General features: G+C 40.2%; 1 protein-coding gene across 5 annotated transcripts in view; it reads right to left on the bottom strand.

Annotated features, from left to right (window-relative positions):
- The window catches only part of dmxl2 (Dmx-like 2), a 42,598-nt gene extending 39,736 nt beyond the window's left edge, over positions 1 to 2,862 (bottom strand). For all 5 annotated transcript variants that reach the window (XM_023265945.3, XM_023265948.3, XM_035946286.2 and 2 more), the window contains exon 1: positions 2,452 to 2,862. In XM_023265945.3, coding sequence (XP_023121713.1) covers positions 2,452 to 2,538 — 87 coding nt within the window. In that variant the 5' untranslated portion in view covers positions 2,539 to 2,862. The remainder of the gene's footprint in view (positions 1 to 2,451) is intronic.
- Positions 2,863 to 13,550: the final 10,688 nt, after the last annotated feature.

Below are 13,550 nucleotides of genomic sequence, written 5' to 3'. Positions count from 1 at the left end.
GCGATAGACATGAAAATGATTTTTCAAACCATCACTGCTGCAGTGTAATCAGAAAAAAAAAACACATCTGTTCTGTCTTGAGCTTGTATGTACAAATGAAAAATGCAAAAAGGCAATTCATGTAATGCAACACTTGATTACTAAAAATCTACCAAAATCATGTTTTCATTGTGTACTTGTTCTCTTTTTTTCCCCCCACTTCCTACTCATGGGTCTAAATATTCTGAAAGTAGATTCTACATCCACCAGCTGTTATCTCGCTGGGCTCAGGTCACCATTCATTCACTGTACAATTTAAATACATGTCTTCCTATTTCTTGTCAGTATGTTAATGCACAAAGTTGAGAATGATAGACTGTGGAAGCCATGTTGGAGCTGTTGCACTCATGGCTGCTGTAGGTTAGGTCTGTGTGTGTGTGTGTGTGTGTGTGTGTGTGTGTGTGTGTGTGTTGTGTTGTGTGTCAGGGTCTGGCCTAGGAGCCCTAGGGGTCAGTGTGAGTGTAACTACATTGGACATGATGTCTCGTGTTCTTCAAATACCCTCTCAGACACAGAAAGAAAAACACCAGGCACAGAAACATGGGCCCCGTGGCGTCGAGCAGGGCTTCAGCTTCACAACCATCTCTGTCCTGTGTTGTTGAGCAGATATGACCCAAGGTATGACAGCCGCCTGTTTACATTTCAGCTGCCTTGGAGTCACTGTAAAGGGAAAGAGGAACAACTCCTCTCCATAGCTTTAGCTGTAACAAATACGATAACGAATAGCTGAACTGTATTCTAACAGAGTCAGGGCTCAGAAAGGTGTAGACAGGTGTCGGTTTTTCTGAAAAAATATCAAATATATAGAAAAAAATAACAATAACAAAACACCAATTCACAAATGAACAGCAGGAGCAGACCAAGCCCAGATCTGGCAGCCATTAGACTGGCTTATAGTGATCTCAGCATGAGGGAATGGTGGAGTGCGACATAGCTGCTCAAGAATTTACTGTGAGCCAGCATCGGCAGAATTTAACAAATGCAGCTCTAATGCTGTTTCGTATCAACAAATAAACCTTGTGATTCTGTTAAATGCTGTTCTAGAGAACGTACTGTCGCATTAGCAAATGAGAAGCTGCACGAAAACATGAAAACGCTTTTAATATAACAGACTCGGAAGACTTGTGAAGATGATGACTCCATATTAAAGCACTCAGTTAAAATATAACAGTAATGGCTTTCGTGGGGCGTCCTTATGGGATGTAATGAAAAGATCATCCAGCTATCAATAAAGTCATCATCTCAATACAAGAGCTGACTCTGCCATTCAGATTCGTTCCACTTTTACTAAAACCGATCCATTTTAAGCAAAAGGGCCAACATCTTTTTGATTTATGATGCATCCTGTAGTCATCTGATGTTACAAAAGAGGATGTAATATCACGGGTTGTTGCCATGTCTCGCTGCACTAAAATGGAATATCGATTGGGCTTCTCAGGCCCTGACAAACTTGAGGCACAAAAGAGAATTTCTGGGAAGTTGCCAGACTTCAGACAGACAAATTGAATATTTATATCCCACAGAGGTCATGACATAAGAAAGACAGGGTTTGGTGCTTACAGAACACATGAATGATTTATGTCCCGCATGTAAAATGATAAAGAACCAATGCACACCAAGCACACAAAATGCACTCTAATTCACTGTGAGTCCACATGATGACAGACAGCAGCACGTTTGTGAATGTATTATCTGCAACAACACAACACTGTCACTCAGCCTTCTAGCTCATGTATCCATATATGGCTCTCTACGTCACGGCTGGCGCAGCTGATGCCGGGATGACAGCGAGCTAATGATCCGTGAGGAGGATTTAACGCCAAATGGTAGCTGGCTTAGCTAGTTCTGCAAGTACACCAAACACGGCTTCTCATTCCAACTGCGGTGCGCATTTCTTCCCCCCCTCTGCTGAGCATCATACTGTCACCTGTAGTGCAGAAATTGCGCCTCCCACTGCATATATATCCTCCGACAATGTTATGGCTGCGCAAAGGGATTCCCTTGCAGTAATTCTAACGTTACGAGATGCAGCTAAAGGTCATTTGAGTGGCTAGGGTTAACTGTCTCGCGGCGATAAATAATAGAAACGTCGCCGCAAATAACAGATGCGGACGTTACCGTTGACGAGCTAGTTGTTAGCCTGTCAATGACTGACTGACAAGGTAAATGGGGAGGGGGGAAAAAACGAGGGAGTCTTGTGACAAGGATGCCCCGACTGGACTGTTTGTGAATCCCTCGGTGCAGCAGTTTGGCTAGCTTACTACCCGGTTAGCCACCGCTTTAGCTCGCTAGCCAGCCTCCCCCCCGTTCACAGCCAACACAACGCCAGTTAGCCAACTATCCAGCTAGCTAGTCAGTCGTTAGCCTCCCTGGGTGTCATCCCGAGCGAACGATATCAAAATAAAATCTCACCGTGAACGGAATGTCATTCACGCTTCCCACCGAGTAGCAGCAGTCTCCGGGGTTCACAGCTCCCGTCAGCACCTGGTGCAGATGCATTTTCCTTTATATTTTAGCAGCAGATGGGGGGTTTTTAATTATTTATAACGACGAGTCCACCCTTTCGGTTTCTCCATCTAGCAACGACCGGGAATTCCATCAGTAACATCAACGCTGTCCTCGGCCTGGCGGTGTCGTCTGGCTCCCCGGACAGCGGCTCTGCGGTGAATCTGTGTTCGATCCGTGTGAGCGTAATTTCATCGGGTCCTGACATCCATTTAAACGCGCACAACTGGCCGTCCGTCGCCTCTCCCTGTCAACACCATCCCCACGATTAATCGTGAGAGCCGAGGCAGCAGGATCTCTGCAGCGATCCTGACATGCGCGTTCCCGACGTTGTCCAGGCACGACTGAATGGCCATAGATCCGCACCGTCTAGACCGGAAAACGCAAACTCCTGAATTTACCTGAGCACCTTTTTGTACTCTACCCCCAAATAAAACCCCACTTGTTTGCATTGACGCGCCTATTCGTTAAGATGACATACATTTTAGCTGCAGAATTCGCCATGCTTATTTCTAGCATGCTGTATAGCTCCTCTAGCACTGCTTATTCTATGTTTACGGGGTGCCTGTTTGTGGATTTGAGTTCATTGATCATAATGTTGGGTCTGGGGTAAAATCAAAACTGATTGGGTAATACTTTCAACAGTGGCCGAAAATAAGCTATCAAACGAGAAAAGGCCGTGAAAAATAAACCGCAGCAGGGATCATGCTGGAGCAGAAACAAATGAATGGAGCTGTAGTGTTTTGTCATGTGGTTCCCAACTGTCAACTAAAATAAGGCCTTATACTTATCAAGACTGCTAAGGTCACACAAGTGTCAGTTCTTTTTAATGAAGAAACAATGCTTCAGTTACCTCATTGCTAAAAAAAATAAATAAAATAAAATCATGCATAGAATGTCAAAATTGGAAGTAAAAAGCATAACTAGTGAACTTTTATTTAGGATTTTGGTGTGTTATTGTTACTATTATTATTATATATTACCATTTCCTTAATCACAAGCTATTTAGATAAAACAAAAGCTAAAAATGCCACACGTTTACACAAGTTCCAGTATCTTTTATTTGCAAATGTGCCTCTTTTCCTTTTCAAAGTGAGTAAACTGAATATTTTGGGCTTGCTCTCCAACTTACCGGATGTGAAGAGATTTTCTTTTGTGGATTTCTATGTATCCTGGTTTTTGTTTTTCCTCGGCACATAACTTTTTTGTTGCTTTACAGAACCCCAGGTGACATTTTCAGCAGCAAAAAGTCCGCTTGAAATGTAGGGTAATAGATGAGAGTTACCTGGAGACAATAGAATACAGACTAAGAGCTTTATATGTCAGACTTATTTGTTTTGTGACAAATGCATAACCTGCTAGACACACACACATACATACACATATATTTCTATCTGGCTTTGAGAATAAACATGGTGAATGATCAAGTAAATAATCAATATAATCAACTCTACATGACTATATAAATATACATAAAATGCTAAAGTGCTTCCGTAGCATAGTGCATGTAAACAGTAAATGTAATGTGGAGTGTTTTAAATGAAACCTTCACACAAAGTCTGTTTACAGGTCTTGGGCAGCAGAACTACACTAATACTATAGTAGTTATCTCTGGTTTTGCTGCATTACGTTAAAAAAAACTGTCCATCATGCATCCAACAATGTTACAGGACTCCAGTGAATAATCAGTTCAGAGCTCTTTAAATAAAAATGGAAATTTCACAGTCCAGTGTGCTGCTCTTTGCTCAGGATTCTGAGATTCACTGAGACACCGCAAGGTACATCAGTGGACGATGATGTCTGACATTTTATCAAGAACAGAGGCTGAATGAGCAAGACTGCAACAGTTTTCACCTCCTTATCTCCTGTCATTTATCACACTGATGAGATTTACTGGAACACATCACCATAATAATGTTGATCCCCCCTTTTTGTAATCCCTTTTACATACCCACTGTAAAAACTTCATTGTCTGTAGATGAATGATGAGAAGGATCCATGAGGGTGATACACAGCCGGCCATCATGGCACTGGCCTAGTTATTTAAGCCACACTGACATCACCAAGCAGGGCCTTGCTGCCAGCCACCATGACACACAGGACAGCAGAACAGAAAACAGCGAGCCAGTCGCCCAGAGAGAATGTGACACATACGCATAAACAGTGTCAACAACAATGGCGAGGCACACTCATCATGTCGCATGTGTGTCCGTCCATTTAGCATTTGGTGACTACCATTTTTTGAGCTGCGAGTGTCAGACTTTACAGCTGTTCTGTAATCACAGACAGGCTACAGTGACTGATGCATGACAAGAGGTCCTTCAAAGGAGAGTAATATCTGAGTGAGGAGCTAAAAAAAAATACAGACTGACTCAAGAAAATGTTGGCTTTTTATGTTTAGACTAACTTAAAGATCTGTATAATTTGTACATCGTTCAACCAGGATTTGACAGCTCTTTCATTATAAATCAGCAGCGTGGATGACTGTGTAGCATTATGTAACCCAGAGAGCCATCCGGTAAATTGAAATTCAGTGAAATCTTTCCAGAAATCTGCCTCTTTCAGCTCCTTTGTCTCTGGATAATTTTAAAGGGCACACTTGCTGTGAGGGAATGTGACTAAGACTGCGAGTGCATCCCTCCAGGCTGCAGTTTTTACTCTTGACTGAAAGAGAAATCTAACTAATAGATCTGTTTTAAAAGACAGGTTGTACTTCTGACCTGTTTCATTAACCCAAAGGGAGCTACGTGGACATTTTCACACACATTTTCTTCACGTACAGCATATCTCTGCTGGTTATTCCTGAGATGACTGAAGACACCCACTTTAGATTAGTAGGAAGAAATGAATTCTTCTCCTGAGCACCAGACATGTTGTGCAGTCGCCAAGAATGTTGAGAAAATTGCAGTGAGAACAAAGAAGCATATTAGGGGACTCTATTGCTGCAGTGTGGCTCCAGTCTTTGAAAAGAAGAGTGTATTTAGAGCGGGAAAGGAGGCTCATGCAAAGGTGTGCATATAGTAGGTGTGTGTGAGGGAGATAGAGGAAGAATAGAGGGTGGACACTGTGAGTAATAGCTGCTGGATATTGCACGAGGGTGGGAAGACGGTTGGTGCAGTGTTTGTGGTCCCTCTGGTGCCATTGGGAGAGAAGGCCTTGATCTACAGAGAGTAGAATTAAATGCATTATAGATTTTCTCATTTCATGGATGGCTGCTGGCTGGAGGGAGTTCCAGTCTCGCCCCGAGGTGCAAGACATGCAGCTCCCCAAGACAAAAATGTAATGAAGCTTCTTCACAATCCTAAATGAATAAATCAGTGCATGCTGTTGAATTATAATGAATTATGATGTTTTGGTTTTTGAAGAGGAGGAAACTTTACGTTGATGTGTCAATCAATCTTCAATTAGAATATCTGAGGGCTAGGTTTTTTTTTTGCTATTTTTACAACCGACAGAAGTATTATTTGTGCTGTTCTGTTTGTTCTATTTCTGATTACTTATAGACCTTAATTAGCAGAGAGCAAATGGTTCCAAAATTATTCACTAATTAGCTGAAAGTATGACAATCATGAATAGAGTTAAGCATGACACCATACAGTGGCGAGAAACATCATGTCAGCCCTTTGGAATCACCACAGTTGACCACTTTTTGCATTAATTGGTAATAAAATATCCTCTAAACTGCATCTTAGTCACAATTACACAAACACTTTGTGCTCAAGTCACTGAACCATTAAACATCTACAGTGTGATCTTTAGCAAACTTCTGTTTTTTTGGAGAGCAGTTGCTTCCTTCACAGTGTCCTGACACCAACACCAGGCTCCATTCACCCACGCACCATGATTTGCATATGGGAGACTCATAAAGTGAGATGTTAACATGCTCCAGTGATTCTTGTAAGCTTTTAGCTGTTATTTTTCCTCATTAAGAATTTCGTGTCGAGCATTTTGAGTCATTTTAGCAAGGGAGAGTCACAGCACTAAAAAGTTTCCATTCCCTTATAGACTATTTGTCAAACTGTGATGAACATTTAAAGTCTTTTAGATTAATTTGTCACACTTTCCAGCTTCCAGCTTTATGCAAATCAGCAATTATAAGTATTCTGAGATTTCTTTTTTTGCAACGTGTGGGTTACATTTCATATTTGTGAACAAAGAACTCAAAAGTTGGAGAGTTATGTAAAGAACTCTGTAAAAAATCTGTAATTTTTGGTAATTTTTTCATTTTTTATGTGACATTTCTCCAATATATTTGAAATACTCAGAAATATATACACTACCGGTCAAAAGTTTGGGGTCACCCAGACACTTTCATGTCTTCCCTGAAAATTCACACTTTTATCCATGTGCTAACATAACTGCACAAGGGTTTTCTAACCATTAATTAGCCTTTAAACACCATTAGCTAACACAATGTAGCATTTGAACACAGGAGTGATGATTGCTGGAAATGTTCCTCTGTACCCCTATGGAGATATTCCATTAAAAATCAGCTGTTTCCAGCTAGAATAGTCATTTACTACATTAACAATGTCTACACTGGATTAATCATTCATTAAATGTTATCTTCATTGAAAAAACTGCTTTTCTTTAAAAATAAGGACATTTCTAATTGACCCCAAACTTTTGAATGGTAATGTATGTGTGTGTGTGTGTGTGTGTGTGTGTGTGTGTGTGTGTGTGTGTGTGCGTATATATATATATATATATATATATATATATATATATATATATATATATATATATATATATATATATATATATATATATATAAAAAAAAATTGATATCCTTAATTAATAAGTAGCCAAAAATTCTATTAATTTTTTCATATTAACCTAACATAAATACATAAACTTTGGTAATTCTGTCAGGGCCTCCTCCTCAGCTCCTGCTTCAGCTCCCCCCTGACTGCCTTCCGGCAGCAGCTGGCTGCAATTACCCATCAACCTCTTCACTCATCAGCAGAACTCCTGGCAGGTGCAGCACAGCCCACCTGTCTCTCATCTCCACAATAAAAACCGGCTCCACACCCTGCTAGATAGTCGCTTCAGCTTCAGCTGTTTGTGTTTTTGGCCCACTCACAGGTCTTCTCTGGCTCTTATGCTGTACCTGGTCTGTGCTCCCCTCTGCCCACTGGTTTTTTTCTTGCCTGCTTACAAACACCTGTATTCACCTCTGGAGGAGGTCTCAGATCCTGTCTGCCTCTGGTCTGCCCTCGCTCCCCTGCCTCACTCTCCCAGGAGGATCGGCTCCCACCTGGCTGTATCCCCAGAACTGCCACAGCCGCTCACCAGCTCCAGCGGTGAGTGCCTCTGGACTGTCGATCCCCGGGAGCCAGCCCGACCCCCGTTCTCCCCTTTACTGAGTTTTGTTAGTCAACTCCTCCTTTCCCGCTTAGTTTATTCCTTGCTTTGTCACATATATGTGAAAAAAAGAAAAAAAAAGAAATTGTAACTCTGAAAAGGTCAAAGTTTCAAGGATACAAAACTTAAAACATAACAGCAACTTCTTAACATGCATTATTGAGATTTAAAATTCACCCAGAGGTTTTCATTTTGTAGTTTGAAAATCATTAAAAACTACAGAAACATGCTGTGTTTAACTTAACTGGCATGTTGTCTTTAAGATTCAACTTAATATCTTAAGTTTATGGAACATATTTTTGCATGTTCAGTCAAATGAACTTAGCTAGTTTTAGATGTTCAAAGCTTAAAAGATGCACAAAAACGCACTAAATCACATTTTTAAGGCAGCTTAAGAACTTGCTAGTATTATTTGTAATGAAAATTAGATTATTTTCAATGTGACCACATTTAATAGATTTTGAAAGGGTTCACTTATGTTTTCTTGCCACTGTAGGAACATTGTGATACTTGCAAATACAGATAATAGGAAGCAGGAGAACAACACAGGCCATTTATTATGCTGTTTTGAAATGTTGGATAATATGAATAATAGAGGATTACAAATAGTGTTACTTTAAAAATGACATGCTGATGACAGGAATGTGTTAAATCCTGATCAGGTTACCTTTACTGACTTAAACAACTTTCAGTTCTTACATTTTCTTTATCAATGAGCACTAAACGTGATCAGTATATACACTATATTGCCAAAAGTATTTGCTCACCCATCCAAATAATCAGAATCAGGTGTTCCAATCACTTCCATGGCCACAAGTGTATAAAATCAAGCACCTAGGCTGCAGACTGCTTTTACAAACATTTGTGAAAGAATGGGTCGCTCTCAGGAGCTCAGTGAATTCCAGTGTGGAACTGTGATAGGATGCCACCTGTGCAACAAATCCAGTCATGACATTTCCTCACTCCTGAACATTCTACAGTCAACTGTCAGCTGTATTATAAGAAAGTGGAAGTGTGTGGAAACGACAGCAACTCCAGGATAACTAAGACTAACTATAGTGTATATATTCAACACATTATCAAAATGCATGCAGGGCTACACTTGCTTTATTTATACATTATGCAGTGCAATTTCACCAAATGCTCTATTATTTCCATCATATCTGCTTTCAGAGGAGATGAAATGTGTCATGCCAGCATGCAGAGCAGTGGTGCTGCATTCCAGTGAATAAAACTCTTGTATACAACTGGGCACGATTCTCATCTGTCCACTTATCAGAGTCCTAAAGAGACAGACTGAGTGAGGGATTTGGAAGCAGGCTGAAAACAGGCCACTCAAGCGCTCATAATTTCTGCCCTATTCATGAACAGATGTGTTGTGGATGCTTTCGCTCTCAGATCTGGAGGCATTCAGTCACTGAGTCTCCAGCTTTTGTGTGCTTTTCACTCACATTTCACAAAGCTCATTGTGTTCAGCTCCAACAACTGATACTAATGACAGCTATTGCAGGGTGAATTGATTGTTCAAATGAATAAAATATGTGAATAATTTAAAAAGACCACGGTATAAATACGTAATGAGGCACTAAAAAACATTTAAAGCACAGGAGTGGAAGCACCTGTGCACATACCCAGTTCTTTATTATTATGAGTCTATAACTAGCAGTGAATTACAGCTTTGTGGTAATTGTAAAGGTTTGATTACCTTAATAACATTTCCAAGCACAGAGTGAAGCACCATAAGCAGTTGATTCCATTTCTAACACTGTCTGGCCATTAAACAACTTACTTCAAAAAGAGTCTGTAGGTAAAACATTTCATAAAAGCTTCAGTAAAACTTCCAAACTGTTTTGTTGATGTGCAGAGACTGCCTCTAAATTTCCATGCTAGACCACTTTTAAAGCCTGCAATGACACTTTGCCAGTTTGTGCACTAGTTTGTGTAATGTAGACTGAAAGCAGCGGTCGGGGCAAGGTCTACTTCTGATGAGGTGGAAGCCTTTCTGGCTATTTTTTAACCTTGTGAGCTTTTTGTGTCTGTGTGCGTGAGAAACAATAGAATAATAATAATAATAATAATAATAATAATAATAATAATAATAATAATAATAATAATAATAATAATAATAATAATAATACATTTTATTTGGCAGCGCCTTTCATAACGCCCAAGGTCACTTTACAGAGGATAAAAACACAATAAAATAAATAAAACAAAACAGCAGACAAAAGTAACACAACAGTTAAAAGAGACAATGAAATTACAATGAGTATGCAGATTTAAACAGATGAGTTTTGAGTCTTGACTTAAACTGGGGTAAAGAAACAATGTTACGGATGTCTGGTGGGAGAGAATTCCAGAGTTGGGGAGCAGAGCGGCTGAAAGCTCTGCTCCTCATGGTGCTGAGGAAGGCAGAAGGTAAAGAGAGGTGAAGGGAGGAGGAGGAAGACCTGAGGGAACGAGACGGAGTGGCAATGTGGAGGAGATCGGACAGATAGGGGGGAGCGAGGTTGTGGATGGATTTAAATGTATACAACAGGATTTTGAATATGATGCGGAATTGGACCGGGAGCCAGTGAAGCTGCTGGAGGACGGGGGTGATGTGGTGAAAGGAGGGAGTACGGGTGATGATGCGGGCTGCAGAATTTTGAACCAGTTGGAGTTTATGGAGGGATTTGTGGGGGACACCATAGAGGAGGGAGTTACAATAATCAATACGGGAGGTGACGAGGCTATGAACTAGAATGGCCGTGGTATAAGAATAAGTATATAGAAAAGCAACACTGCCAGCTGCATAGAGGTGTAAATGTCAAAGTCACATGGTTGGACGCATTTGACCTGTTGCATAACAAATCGTGCAAAAATCCTACAGATACAAGCTATGACAGTTTTTCAGGTGTACATGAATCTTGAATTGTATGAACACCTTTTAAAGTAGTAAGTAATCGACTGTTATAAGTAAAAACTGACATGTTATCAGTTTTATTTTGTTTAGACTACTATAGTGACATAACTCTTAACTGGCTCCATTGTCCACTGTGGTGCTGTTAGAGTTTGAACTCAGACATGTTATATGACACATGTGATCCAGGGTTGGCCACCTTTCATTGCCTATGAGACTAAAACACAATTTAAGCATTGCTTTATTCAAATTGAAAGTATCCTGTGACTACTTTTTATGACAAAAGGAGGCCATCATGTTTGTTATTGTTGTCCCCAAGGCAATCACCTGTCATTATAGAATAAAGGCAGTCCAGAGATGTGCTAAAAGCTGCTAGTCAGCAGCATTACGCATACCCATAAAGTCCATATTCCAGCTATTTTACATGTTGTACCTGTTTCTCTCTCCCATGCTTGCTGTGTATCTCTGCATTGACCGCCAAAAAACCTTTGGGAAAGTTTTTAAAAAGCTATTAAGCTTACTTCTATCCAACAGTTCCTCATATATACAGTAGCTGATTTAAATTCTAATTTTTAATCACATCTGTCTACAGTACAATGAGTGCTGTCTGCCTTTATTGGATCTGTTCTGTAGCATTAAAACATGTAATTTACATATTGTATTTTAGTTTTTATTGTCTCCTTTGAGAGATGTATATATCAGCTTGTATTACACATTGTAACCTGTGTATTTAGGGAAGTTTACATAATTTAACAGAACTACTATTGCATTGTTGTTTTGTTGATCGTACTAACTCAGCTGCTTTATGTGACCAAGTTTTACAGATAAGGTTGATAATGAATTAATATTTAATACATTTTTCAGAATGACTTACAGTATCTCAGAAAGGTTGAAAACCTTGTTATATTCTCTTTAGCCGCAGTTGTTCATACCTGTTTAAAAAAAGAAAAACGGATGGCCATTTGTTTTCTTTTCTTGGAAAAAAAAATTACAACCATTTATCATCAATAATTGAAATAAAAGGGTTTATTTTGTTGATTTGCTCATTTATCAGAAGGTGCAATTACCTCTCCTCATCCTCTTGGCCTCGTTTGATTATTGTATGAATGTTTTCCTTAACACGCCTGAACCAGTTTCACACTGTAAGTCTCAGTTCTTCGCCTTCTATCCTCGTCTCTTTCTTCTATATCTCCGTCTCACACACGCTGCAATTACTCTCAGACTCTCCGAGATTTGGGCGTCTGTGGAGATACTGAAGATTGATGACAGCTATTCCAGAGCATCGTCTCCTTCTTTTCCCTTCTCCCTCTCCACGCTCATGTTGCCTCCCCCTCCTCTTTCCACTCTGAAGAAGGTCAGCCTCTCTTACTGTGCTTAAACTAGTCCATCTGTCTCTTCTGCTTTCCTGTCCAACCAGCCTTGGGCTCACTGATGGATCTCTCGCACCCGCAGTTATTTCAGGGATGATTCACAGTGCAGCCGCTGCTGATGTGAGTGTTTGTGTGTATGCATTATTTCATGTTCAGGGGTTAAGGATTTTATTCAGGACCGTCCCTGTGTTCAATAATGTAATTTAATTGTGAGTGCATTTGTGCTTGTGCTCTTAAGTTCCCCCCTCTTCCTTCTGCGCTGTAACAGGATTAAATGTTATTTTATCTCCATGTTATTGAGCTTTATTGTGTTTCATTCGTGTTTGGACTGTCTGCAAACCCAATTCGTTTATGGCAGGTGTGTGTGCTCACCGTGTGTACTACTCCGCAAATGTATCATGCACTGTAGTTTATAATTTGTCTGACATAAACATGAGTTCTTCCATGTAAAGTACAGTATACCACAGAAGACCAGATTGTGGGCTTGAGTAGATTTGTGGTGTCACTCTGAAGTGTGAAGAGAAGATCAAGGGCTTGGCACACAAACACTAATGTACACGCACACACACTCACACACAGAGACACAAACAGGCCTTACCAAAGCTTATAATCCCAGCTGAGTTGCAACAGGTTACTGAGTAAGTGTGTTAGAAAATCATGAGCGAGGGCATGCTAAGGAGCGCATAACATTTTTATAATCACTTTGTTTCTATGCCTTCATATACATGAAGGCTCCTTAGACAACTTGAGCATTCACTGGTGCACACAAATCTACAACTTTGCATGTCAATTTATCTCTTTACACTTTACCTATTATTCAAATATGCATCATGGGGCAGTTTTTAATGTGCTTTTCTCGCTCATATTCTCTCATGAAGAATATTAGTTTTATTTCTGTGTCATTATTGTTTATTGGGTAAATCCCTAAATAGATGTTTAGGATCTTAGTTGAGCTGTTAGTGCCACAGAGTTTGAGGCGCATCTTTAGAGTGTCACTGTGAGATCAGTCTTTGATATTCAGTTTGCATAGCAGGGTCAAAGGCTGGAGCAGGTGCAGGCAAGCCGAGGCCACGGCAGAAAAGGCTACCTGTCAGCGAGCACGAGTCGCTCACTGAATGGGGATTATGCATATGTGCAGCTCTGAGTGCGCTGCAAATACCAGGCAAAAAGACATCATAGATAATAACAGTATTTTATGTATGGATAGCTACTGTGACTATGATTTTCTGCAAATTATGACCACTGTTTTTCTGCTAAAGGATTCCCAGAAACCAAGCACAAGAGGTCAAGAGAGGTAACATCATTCCCCAGAGTTTCATCTTGGATTCACAAATGTGGGTCAGAACAGCACATACAGCATAAATATACAA

This window comes from Amphiprion ocellaris, chromosome 1 (genome assembly GCF_022539595.1).
Source record: "Amphiprion ocellaris isolate individual 3 ecotype Okinawa chromosome 1, ASM2253959v1, whole genome shotgun sequence".
In the NCBI taxonomy this organism is placed as follows: Eukaryota; Metazoa; Chordata; class Actinopteri; family Pomacentridae; genus Amphiprion; species Amphiprion ocellaris.
The sequence above is the reverse complement of the archived record's forward strand: the minus strand, read 5'-3'. Positions and strand labels throughout refer to the sequence as shown.